Source organism: Lepisosteus oculatus, chromosome 2 (genome assembly GCF_040954835.1).
Source record: "Lepisosteus oculatus isolate fLepOcu1 chromosome 2, fLepOcu1.hap2, whole genome shotgun sequence".
NCBI lineage: Eukaryota > Metazoa > Chordata > Actinopteri > Semionotiformes > Lepisosteidae > Lepisosteus > Lepisosteus oculatus.
This window is the reverse complement of record NC_090697.1, coordinates 23,367,934-23,380,976: the sequence shown is the minus strand read 5'-3', so window position 1 is coordinate 23,380,976 and position 13,043 is coordinate 23,367,934. Positions and strand designations below refer to the sequence as shown.

Sequence of the window (13,043 nt, the reverse complement as noted above, 5' to 3'; positions counted from 1 at the left end):
TTACACTGACCAGACTAGAGGCCTCCTGTAGTGTGCTATAAGTTTGACCTATTAAGAATTTTTATTTGGTATGCCATAATTTCTCTGTTTATTTGGATGTACAGTATGCTTTGGATCATTATTAAACTGAAATTTCCATTTTCAGTACGACTTGTGTTTGTTATCAGAAATAACCATGTGTCTGGCCAAAATGTCCTCCTATGTTTTGGAGTTAATAATTTCCTCTATTTTAACAAAGGCTCCAGGACTCATACTGTAGATGTTAAACAATCCCAAAACATAAAAGTCCACCATGATATTTCACAGGTGGTATTTGTGTTTTCTGAACATCAGCTTCATCTTTTTTTTGCTAAACAATGAACTGTAAATGAATATGTCCAAAAAGATCAGTTTTCATTTCATCTGACCATTTAGCTATTGTTTCAAGTGTCATTCAACTTATGTTTAGCAGGGTTGCCTATTTTTTGTGGCTTGCCCTCAGAAGAGGCTTCTTCCTTGCAATCCAGCTTTCAAGGCCAAATTCATGTGGACAACTTTGAATGGTACTGTAGGTTTTGGCACTTTGTGCTCTGGAGATATGGGTGTGTTTTAGATACTAGATGATACTAGATACTGTATGTTGAAGTGTTGCCTTTGAATTTAGGTTTGCCTCCCAAACCCCTTAGTTTATAAGAGAAGAAAAGAAACCCAACGTTTTGGCTGTGGAGCTTTCTTCAGGTGTGAAGAAGAAGAAATACACCTGAAGAAGGCTCCACAGCCTTTGTGTTTCTTTTCTTCTCTTTTCAGCATGGAATAAACCTTTACTTGTTCCTTTGCAGCCTATACATGCGGATGCAGCTACCTACTTGAACTCCCTCAGTTAATAATCTGTGGTAGCAAGATACGCTTGCATCCTATTCCGAGCGTGTCTGCCACAGATTCATTTTGAAAGCCCTATCCTTTATTAAACGCACTCCCAAAGTTACTTACCCCCAAAGACTTTGCGAACTGTGCGGATTGGGAATCAAATTGTAAAAAGTAATCTAAATAAGGCCTCTTGAAGAAGAATTACATTGCGTTTAAAGTCTCTTTAAAATGGCCAACTTGGCTTGAACGGAGAGGGCATTTGCAATGCGCAGTCTGTCATTTTTGTTCTTCTAGTACTTTTTCTCCAAAGTGAAACACAAAATAATTGAACAAAATTCCCAACTGAGAGAAAAGGTCTTTTAGAAGAGAGAAGAGAGGCTGCGATGTTGGGCAACATTGAAAGTCAGTCTTCCTAGAACACACATGCATCTGTCAGACAAGGCTGAATGATGCACAGTAAGGAGTTTGTTGCTAGAATGGTATGCAGCACTCTCTTCTGTAGTGGTGATTTACAGTATACAGATTTCTTCATAGAGGAGTTACAGAGAGTTCAGCACCTAAATGTTCTTGGCAGTGTATGTCAGGTGAATCCTTAAGACTATCATAATATTTTGTCTTTATGCAATGTCCAGAGAAATCCTTTTTTCCTGTGGTGCTAAATTGTGGAAAGTACTGTACCTACTGTACTGTACAGTATTTCCAATCCATGAAAGTTTCCTAGGAGTGCCACTATGCTCCGCCTCAGCTGATGTGACCTGCAGCTCCAGCACTGAGGAGTTTGAGTCAAGGTTGACTGCCTCTGTAAAAAACAAAACTGTAACGAAGACAAACCCCCTGACCAAGCAATCTTTTAGGTTATTTTCTAAGTCCGTTGTGATGCAGGTTCCCTAGGCCTGTTGTGGTTATTGGAGTTTCCTCTGGTGTGTAATTCTGGCTTTCCTTGTTCAATTTTGTGTTGGAAGAATTGTATTTTTCAAATGGGTTTTAAATTAATTCATTCAACAGATAGATAAAACTGATTTTTGATGCTAGGTGGTTTTTTTGTTACATAAGTCCATTCAACTGGCCTTTCAGAGTCGAATCCAATAGCATTGTAGCTGTCGTATTACAGGTTACATTTAAAAGTACTCTCACGTTTTATCTATCTTTGTGTTAATTTTCAATCTCTCCCTGTGCTTTTGGTAACAGGCGGGTTTCTTCTTCTTTGGAGGCAGTTGTACATTTTTCTATCTGGGAACAAGCTTTTGCAGTTATAATTCAGAAAGGCGGGTTGACCTACACCAGGCATTCATGCAGTTATTCAGGCTGATTTGCTGGATTATAGAAAATATATTAAAGAACCACGGTCCAGATGTTCAAAAGAGCTGCAGTTTAATGAAAAGGCTTGTGAGGAACGGTTGGGGCTGTGTGTGAAATTCTAAATGTTAATTTTAAGGGGAAGAGAAAGTAAATATTTTAAAGTGAATATTTTCCCCTCAAAACTCTTTAGAGGACATTTTGAATTATTATGCAGATTGCAATGATTTGGATGTATCTGTTGCATATGTCTAGATCTCACGTAACTCATTTTCAAGCGTTATTGAAATAAGAAGCTTGGCAAATGAAGGTTTGAAATGAATTAAGATAAATTTATGGCAGCTAATAAAAAGCAGCTAGTTAATAGAAAAGATGATGAAGATATTAAACAGTGCAATAAACATTATAGAAATATTACAGATATTTTAACAGAACCTTGATTACATGGTACTATCTCTAAAAGCTGTCAACATGGTCTGAATTTGCAATGTGAAGTGTCTTTTTTAGATCTCACTACCTTTTGGGAAATCCAAAAGGTCATTTTAAATGGGGAACTCAGACTAGTAGCTGAGTGAAACACATGCATAATTGTACACCCTCAGGTGTAGTGTAAACCTGATCATAATACAGCAGCCAGTGTTATTGCTGCTGTCGCCAGTGGTTCCTCTAGTAAACCGACAGCACTGAAGTGTTTAAAAGATTCACACAACAGACATTAAACAAAATAAATACTGGATCTAGATCAATAGCAGACAAGAGCTAAATGGATATCAGCTTTTAATTTCATGGTAAGGTTCCAAAATTACCTTTTTAAGTATTAGTAGACTCTATTATTATTTGAGAACAGCACAGGGAACATTCTTGTTGTGTGTCTTTAAACACAGAGCACGCATTAATCTTCTGCTCACATGTCTTGTTTGGTATAATCTCCTATTTTATGTGTACCTTCATACGGTAGTCTTTCATGTTAAACTTTTTTGCCCCAGTTAATCATAGTAGTTTTGATTGGGGGGGGGGGTGCATTTAGCACTAAACAAGACTTATAGGGATGTTATATTTATGTATTAAATGTGAACTGAAAAAAAGGCTTGGTTTTTGTTTGCATCATGCTGGAGTACACTTTATTTTGTTTTGAATTTTATATCAAATGGTTTGTTTTATCTCCAATGCTCCAATTTAGAATAAAAGATTTTAATCAACTCAGCTCATGGTTAAAATTAATAATTCTCATACTGGAACAGGAGAGCTGAAAACATGCTTGTTTATCATTGCTGCTCCATCATGGTCTTTTTCTTTGTAATGCTGCTGGCAAAAACAACCAATAGAAAAACTAAGATATGGGAAGGAAGACAGAACTCACCCTTGCTAATAACTCTACCAACTCTTTTGAAGGTTAAAGTGGCACCTACTGTAGGAAGCCACAGATGTTGCAAAAGAAGCCAACTACAGCCTGGCTAGATAATATAGGATGAACAATTCCTAGGAAGCATATCCAAGCTTTAAATAAGCTATGCACAGCACATGCACATAAATTTTCAGCCTCCACAGTGAACATCTTTTTAATAGCATTGCACATCTGTTTAACGTGTTTGTGCTGTTTGTCTAGCCATTAATTACCATGAACTAGAGAAAAAAAGGTCTACATGCTTTTTTCAAAAGCCCCCCTTCTGGTGTGACAAGCTGTCTGGAAAAAACTTACTTAATAGAGACAAATAATACAGTAATTCACACTTTGGATGTGTACTTTCTGTGAAGGTGAAGAGCCAAGACTTGTTTAAAATAAGCTTCCCCAGCATAATGGGATTTTAGATTTTTCCCATTATGTTTTCACACTCATGGTCTAAATACTGTATTTGAATTCCACATAAATGCCTGTGTCAGGTCTAACATCTCGCACAAGCCAAGCTACTGCACCAGACACATTTGTGTTTCCATCTCCTTTTTTCTTGTTCTGCATATGGGTGACCTCTGTCAAGGACTGGGCATGTAGAGTAAAATTCTAAGATTTGAATTTAAAAACTAAAATTCTATTTAAAAAAATAAAATTCTCAGGTTTAAAAATGTTGTCAAATGTCATGAATTATTGCCTGAAACCTTTGACTAAACCATTTTTTTTTAAGATTAGGTTGTTACTGTCCTATAAAATTGAAGAACATAGTGATAAGCAATAATTTCTTATCACCTGAGCAGAGTTTGAGCAGAGTATTATTTTTCTCTGCTGCTCAATTTCAATTTCTGCTTTTCCTCGTGAGTGTTTAAAGAGTTAAATGTTTAAACAGTACTGTGTTTCACTTTTATTCACTCTGGTGCTCTACTGGGCAGCCTGATATGAGTGGCATGACGCATACTGTATCACAGTCAGGTACAGCCACGTTAAGAATGAAGGTGAAAGCCGGGCCTGTCTCAGACAAAGCTGTGGATCCCATAATCTGTTTTGATGTGCCCCTGACTTTAAGTTGCTAATTTTGAAAAAGTCATCACTGCCATTAACAACACTGCTCGTGAGAGGACATTACATTTTTTTGGGAATCATAATAATGAGGTTTCTACTGTAGCACCAGTTAAAACTACAGAGAGGGGTTATTCAGTAAGGAAAAGGCTTTTGTTATTCATATTTTAGTATTTCTATTTATTTTCTAGATGATGTTATACCTTTTATTGCTACTGTGAAAGTTCTGAAGCTTTCAGTCCTGACATACATGATATTGGTTCCTTAGCATTCTCTGTTATGCATTCAGACTCAGTAAAATCACTTTCTAAATGCCTTTTCACAATTAGACCAATTTAGTTGCCGTTGCTACAATCTACAAATTACAGAGGTTTACAGTTGGTATATTACAACTAACTGCTTCTGTATTTTATTATTTCAGTCTTGGGAAATGAACAGAATAATGTGAATGTTATTTTTCAATAAATTTCTTAAGACGGCTTCATCGATTGTACTGTAAGTGTGCAATCCATGGAAGATGTTAAATCTCTGAACCCTTTCATCATTGAACTGCATGAAATCATTACAAGTTGAATAGATTAAAAATTATATGTGCTGAGATATGAAATTAAATATATCAGTAAAAAAGACAGAATTTCAAAACTCGATACAGTGTACTGGATAAGACAGTAACACATATTTATACACTGCTTTATGGCCTGCTGAAATCAGTTGCTTCAGCTGTATTTGCATTTATAGAAGATACTGTACATTTAACTTTTTTCAAAATCTTAAAAAGATTAATTTAACTATTTTTTTTAAATCTTTGTTTTTTGTTTATCCCAACAAAAACTACTAGATTCTCATAGATAAAAGAACACAAGAACGGTTAAATTAAATTCTGGTAGCTTGAGTGGATCATAGGATCTCATCCAGCCATTGCTGGCAGGAAACAAGTGCATTTGCTTAAAATGTCAGGGAAGCTTCATCAAGATGCATACTGTTTTACACTTCATGTAATGGAATACATTAGAATACCTCCTATTTAAAGTCTTAAAATCACTAGAATTAAGACCTGTATTTATAATGTAGGGTAGATGTCAAATGGTTCCTATTTGCTTTGTTTGTGATGCCATCCATTATATATCCATTGTACAATGGTATATTTGGAAATAATTAAAAAGCAGTGAAAACAGCATGGATATTTTTCCAGGTTACAATATCTAAAATATTTGTCCTACCATCAAGCTTCTTATCTGACAATGTTTCAACTGAGTTGTTTTCTTTTTGGGGGCTTTCTTGGAATTATTGGAATTTCTATGTCGTATTGGGCAAATTATATTGTCAGAAAATATTTTTTTGTTGAAAATCCAGTCTATTTTAATTATATACATTTTCTATCCCTGGAAAGCACTAAATTTACCTTGGGCTGGATTTAAAATGTGATAAGTGGTAAGCACAATGGTATCCTGACTTTTTTCTGTCGCAATGTACTGCACGGATTAAGAAAATAAAAATAAAAGCCATAAGAAATGTGATCTTATTGTACATATTATACAATACACTAATTGAATGAATAGATTGTTTTCCAGTAAAATGAAATAATAATATAGTATACTGTATTAGGTTATGTATTAATTTGTGTGTTGTTGCTGACTTGGGGAGTTTTTCTTCCTATACAAGCAGAGTTAGTTATTTTTAAATATTATTTTTTTGCAATTCCAATTATTTCTGTTGGCTGCATGCACCAGACAAGAAATAAAGAATAACCCCATTAAGACCTGTATGGCAGGTCTCCTGAACGTCTCGGATTTGGTAGGAGGAATGGAGCCTTACAGTCCAGCTCTCAGCATTATGAATCAGTTAATTGTAGCTGGGATTCCCCCCAGTGATGGTGTACAGTGGCTTGACTACTACTAGTGTCGGGCAGATTCAATTTGGCCGGGGTGTCTCTGTGGCTCAGCAGACACCTGTGAGCTGTCACAGCTGTCAGAGAGAGCAGCTAATAGCGCTGAGGGAGCTGATGGGTCTTTTCACAGTGATCAGTGGTGAAAGGCGCTCAAACGTGTCTGTGGCACAGGCAGGATCTTTATCCTTTCCCTGTAAATTGGCAACTGAAGATGGCAATTAATCAGCAGAAAAAAAAAATTTCAGAACTCAGTTTTCACCAAACTCAAGATCAGTTGTCACGAATCTCTACCTCTACCCAAGGATGATCCATTGAAAAAATACTGCAAAATATAGAAGGTTTTTATATTGGCCATCCACATGTTTTTAAGCCATTCCAGGTCTGCAAAGTTGTTACTTTACCTTCATTTAAAAAAATGAACATTGCACTAAGGAATCCAACTTAATTGTGTTAATTGTTTTAACAAAAGTGATTGGCCTCAAATAGCCAATTAATCTTAACTTTAAAGAAGGTTTGGAAGTCATAGGAAAAGTCTCATTATTCTTCCCATTATTAGGACAATATATGATGTAGTTTGTGTGATCACCTTTACAAGTCCCAGATCTCTATACTCTGTCTTGTGTCTGTGGGAAATGTTATTAAATGAGAGTTGGTATGGGATGTGGTGTGCTACAAATATTCAATCTGTGAAATGCTTCTTAGAGAAAATGGCCTGAAATTATAGGTGGTTTATGCATGAAAACCACTGCGCACCCAGAGCAGGGTGATTTGTTTGAATTTTTATTCATATCATATTTTTTCAGAAATACGTGCAGGGCTCAATTGAAAAAAAATATAATTACTTAAAAAAGGACTTCACCTGTCAGAATTCTGCTGACGGACTCTGGGAATTGTATACTATATACTGTAGCATTGAGCCAATTTAGATGTTTCGCCTTGCCCTTTTTATATGTGATTAGGAAGACTGATTATGCCTTTGGTGTATTCTCACACGGAACCAAGCAACTTTATTTTCAAGTTAAAGATGAACTCTGTGGTATTCACCTGAATTGGTGCTGGGTTATGTGAAGGGTAATGAAAAAAAAAGAAATGTAGACCCAGTATAAGCCACTTTGACACAGAATTATTATTAATGATGTCTGGAGGGGAGTCCCCACGAGTATAAAGTCTCCTTTTGAGATGCAGAAACCTTCATCTTTGTAGGTAATATTCATATTTATTGGTGCATGCAGGCTGAGGCTTTTAATAAGACGTGGGGGAGAGTGCTGAAGCAAGATTGCATTGCCAGAGAAAGTGTTTTCATGAAGCTTTGATCTGAGCTTCTGTGTTCAAATTAAATATATTTGGCCAACAAGGAACAAATGGTCAGAAGCATTTTGTGTGCTGACCGAAAGTCCTCAAAGCTTGTGTTTTTGGGGATAGGTATCTCAATATATTGTACAGTATATTAAATTGTGTGCATCCGTGTGTTTTGGGGAAATAAATTCACTCGTGTCTTCACTGGCAGTTTTTTCCTGCTTAAAGTTTGTGAAAAGAAGCGAGAGATTACAGTTTTTTTTATTGTCTTCAGGGATTAATCATCAAAAGTCCACCAAACATTTTCCTTAAAATTAAAATTGTCTGTTTTGTGACATCGTGCCAGATTATTTAAAAGATGTACTGTAGACTATTTTCTGTGTGCTTCATGTACTGTAAGAGTTAATTGTGTAAAAGCCTTTATTGAGGTCATAACAGTGTAGGCGCATCTGGGCACATGCAATTTGTTGGTACTTTATATGCATGTTCATTGATTATGTGCTAAAGTAGTGAAATAAGCAAATATAAAAATGATAATGCTAGAGTTTCATTCATTAACCTGATATTTTAAGAATAAAGAATATAAAAACACCATTTAGCAGAAACGTGCTTCTTTCAAATTACAAAACAACAATGAAATGCATGTTTACCTTACAGCTTTTAATGTAAGACACAGTAAAATTTAATTAAATATTTTACCAGCAAAAAGTAGAAAGTAACAGAAATTCATTGCATTTTGACAGGGTTCAAAATGTGCTTACCAAGTGACAGAACAATGCCACTTGTTATATACAAATAGTATATTTTTACTGTATATTATACAATCTGCTGTAAGATATGTTCTGATATGTGCAACATAATGCTTTATTAAACACTGGATCTTGAAAAATAAATTCCTTAAAAAATTGCTAAACATTGCTTACACGTTTGTAGCTGCATCAAGAGATTAATTTCATTCATAGTTTGGCTAGGTTTCATGTCCCCCCTTTTATGCATATTTTGTGTTTGTTTGGACAAATTCATGTTTCTTTAAATGCATATAAATAATGTTTCTTTAAATGCATTTATGCTAAGTATAACAATGGATTTACTGTCACTGGTGAAGCATTTTTTTGTCTTTTTAAATAATGCTGTGCAGTTTGGACTTCTCAGAAAGAAATGCAGTGACTTTCTCTACATTAGTTTAAATTCAGCTTAGAATTTAATTCAAGTGATTTTAGTGTGCCAGTACGCTCACCGCACATCAGCTATCAGTGGGGAGAACAGAGTGATAAAGACAGTTCGGGGAGGGGGATTATTAAGGGGCCATGATTGGTAAAGGCCAATGGAAAATTTGGCCAGAATGCCGGGGTTATACCCCTACTCTTTTCGAGAAACACCCTGGGATTTTTAATAACCACAGACAGTCAGGCCCTTTGTATTATGTCTCATTCCAAGGACAGCACCTTTTTACAGTGTAGTGTCCCCATCACTATCATGGGGCATTAAGACCCACATAGACCACAGGGTGAGCACCCCCTTCCGGCCCTAATACCTCTTCCAGCAGCAACCTTAGCTTTCCCAGGAGGTCTCCATCCTGCTACTGACCAGCCTCAAAACCTGCTTAGCTTTAGTGGGTTACCGGTTGTGAGTTTCAGGGTGATATGGCTGTTAACTATATGTAGCTTTAGTATATTTCTGAATGATCAGTGAACACAAAACAGGACTCAAAGGCTTGTGGGAGTACAGTATGGAACAACCTACCCAGCCATGTTGTTGAAGTAGATATCCTGGCTTCTTTCAAGAAATGACTGTATAAAACACTTGGATTAATAAGCTCTTGTTTTTTTACTTTTCTTTTGTTCTTTAATTGTGATTTTACTAGTTTATGTGGTTAGACTTCAGTCTTCAGTCCAAAACTCAAAATGCTTTGTTATCCAGTTTTTCCTCTGTGTTGTGGTGAATTTGACAGTGCTTTCCTACCAGTTCTTTAATGGCTAAATAAAACAAAGATCTTATTTTTTTTACTTTTCACAGATGACTTGCAATTGTTTTACAATCAGTGACGGAGAACTGCAGGAAATTGGAGTTGGTCTGTATCCCAGGTAGGTTTTGTTAAAATAAATGAACCTACACACAATGAGCAAAAATAATTTATTCAAAGAGAATAGACTTGCCTGCCTAGAGCATCTCACCAGCATATTAGAATCATTTAGTTTTCTATATCATTTCCATGTCTGTTATACAGTAGATGACAACCTTTTGTCTCATGAACATCTGCTGTAGCCTTTACATAATGTGCTGAACATCCAGATACCACAATTTGTCTCCCTTCTGTCTTGTGTCTGATATAATGTACATTACTAGACATTACTAGACATCTTTTTATGATATGGCTACAATTGAATAAAAGAAATAAAATTGAAGCGATTTGAAGAGTTTTGTGAGCTGTGCATATACTATGTAATCAGTGTTTATTTTTTAAAATAACTTACTTTGAAACATTAGGGGTTCATATAGGGTGTAAGCCAAACTGAATTGGGCTTAATAAATACAAACGTATTCAAAAGACGTGAATAGGAAGATGAAGGCACAAGTAGTTGATGGAAGCAGTGGATGTAAGAAAAAAGAAATAAAATGCCATTATATTTAGATAGCCAAATGCTCTCCATATCTGCCAGAGATGTAGAGTGACAACAAATAAGATCTGCAATTGTTTGTGCCAGTCAACCATTACCATACCAGAGATAAAACACCACAATCACTATACAGTACTTTCCTCTCAAACCGTGACAATTGTATGAACATCCCACCTACTGTATGACAGTTGCATGAACATATGAGCGAGGTACAAACTCTGCACCTTATCTTACAGTACTGTATCTCTTTATGCATTTATGTTATCGATCAGAGCACCATGGTAGTGAAAACCTACTGAACTGAATACTTTGTGGTATTTTTCTCTTTCACTCAATCCCTTTTGCTCTTACTCACATACTGTACAGTATATAATGTGTTGAATTCATTCCTGACTCTAATAAAAAAAGAAAGGAGAAATTGACATTGAGCCATTGAGGTATTTATAATGCCTATCTGCATCACAGCTATTTGGAAACAGTTGATCACACCACCTTTTATTCTAGTCTGGACTCTTTCTTATGAATTTATAATATCTGTACATGGTCTCTTTACCTATTATCTACCCACTTGAAAGTCAGTTTTAGCCTTTCTGAAATTTAACTAATTTAACAAACGACAATGATCCTGAAGACATTTACTTGATTGTTCATACTATAACATTTCTCATTCATTTAACCAAAATTCCTTAGAGGTCTCGTTGTGTAGGCCATTTTGAGGTTTCTCAGTTTGTTTCTAATCTATGCAATACACATGACGATTTATTTTTGTACTGTGATTTCAAGTTGTACTTGAATTACTTTGTTTATGTAATTAATCAGGAGAACGTACCAAGTTCTTCACACAATAGAATGGATGCTAGTAATTAGACAAAATAATGCATTTAAGGTTTATTTCCATCTAATTACTACATGCTTAAACCTGCTCTTTCCAAATGAGGGGGATTTCCTATGTAATTGTTGTAGAATTAATATCTCTGTAACATGCTTAATTCACTTGTGGGAAACCAAGCAAAAGTTTGTCTTGCATTAATTTTGGATGTCTCTGTGATATCTCTCCTGTCTGGAAGTTCGTCAGAGACAAAAAGAAAAATTGTTTTGCAGATCGTAAAGCCCTCTTCTACTAGCTGTGCTAAAGTAGACGTCTAGCTTGTTCTTTCTGCAACCTGCCTCCAGATTCTTGAGAGCATAAAATTGCCAAATAACTCATAACAGTGCAGACAGTAGTGGATAATGTGTAAAAGTCATCTAATGATATCTGAAGTTCCTTGATTGTTTTATTATTTTTTCTTCTATTGTTCGACTGTGCTCAGTGACATAGCGGTTAGTGCTGCTGTCTCACAGTTCCTGGGGCCTGGATTTGATTGCAGATTGAGGCACCTTCTGTGTTAATGTAAACCCAACTTGCTGAGTTGATTGGTTTTTCTATTGTCTGTGTTAATGTATGTGATCCAGTACTGGCAAGTACCCTGTGCATCTGAGATGGGCTTCATGTTGCCATGACCCTTATCAGAAATAGGCTGCTTTCTAATAACAAAGGAACATATGTATTTTTTTTTTTACAACAGTGGCTACAAGCTTCAGTGCTTTTTAATCTTTCATCTTCATTCATCCCAAATGAAAATAATTTTCAGGAGATTTGGAGTTTTAAAAGAGCATCTGTCTTGTTCTGGTAGACCTTCTGAAATTTGTATTCCTACTTTGGGTAACAATTATCTTTGCTCTCTTCATTCTTCTCATCTTTGTGTAAAAAGTTTGCATGGGCTGATTAGTATCATTTCTGTGTGTCTTTTTCAGTTAATATATTGATGCTAAATTAAAAACTTTTCATGGCTTTTGGCTACTCCAGAGTTCTTGTTTAAAAAAAATTCTTGAAGAAGTCACTTAGACTCACACAGAGAATCTCAGTAATGTATTAGATCTTTTGCATAAAAAAAACTAGAAAAATTAAATAGGAGTATTTCTCCACCTATATAAGTCAAGACACATATAGCATTATATTTTTTTCCAATGTTCAGAATTCACACAAAAAAATCCAACTCTTATTATGGGCTAGTTCATTAATACCACTGTACATACAGTACATATTACACCAATTCCTTGAAAGTCATTTGTTAAGAGAAAATTTAAGTTAATTTTCCTTTAATTTAAGGCAATATGCATGACCTTCCATAATACATTTATGTACAGTATAAGTAAAGACAGGAATACAGTAAAGTTAGTAAAGATAGTTAAATACAGTATATAATACCCTCATACTTGTATCACTAACAGGTTGATGGGCACTTTGAAGTCATGATAAAAAGCAAAATATTTTGAGACAGGACTCATAAAAATGGCTAAAGCTCTGGGTACACAACTAACAGTACAATAGAAAAAAAAGCAGCTAGCTGTGCAAGGGATGTTGGGAAGCACTAGCAATATACACATTTTTTAGTTGTATATCCTGGTAGTGACAATTCACTATGCATAATTACACTGCCATCTGTAATAAGTATCCTACTTTACAATGATTTCTTTTGAACTTAAAAATGTATGCTTGGTTCAGGAAGAAGTGCAAAGTATTTCATTTTGTGGCATTTAACATACAGTGTAACATAAAGAAAATCCAAAGCTCATTTATTAATAATTTATTGGTTGTCTGAACAATTTA

At 35.3% G+C, this 13,043-nt stretch overlaps 1 protein-coding gene across 1 annotated transcript in view; it reads left to right on the top strand.

Moving 5' to 3' along the window:
* smyd3 (SET and MYND domain containing 3) overlaps positions 1–13,043 on the top strand; it is a 343,364-nt gene that overhangs the window by 263,361 nt on the left and 66,960 nt on the right. Inside the window, exon 6 of the mRNA XM_006626065.3 lies at positions 9,792–9,859. Within this exon, the coding sequence (XP_006626128.1) occupies positions 9,792–9,859 (68 nt within the window). The remainder of the gene's footprint in view (positions 1–9,791; positions 9,860–13,043) is intronic.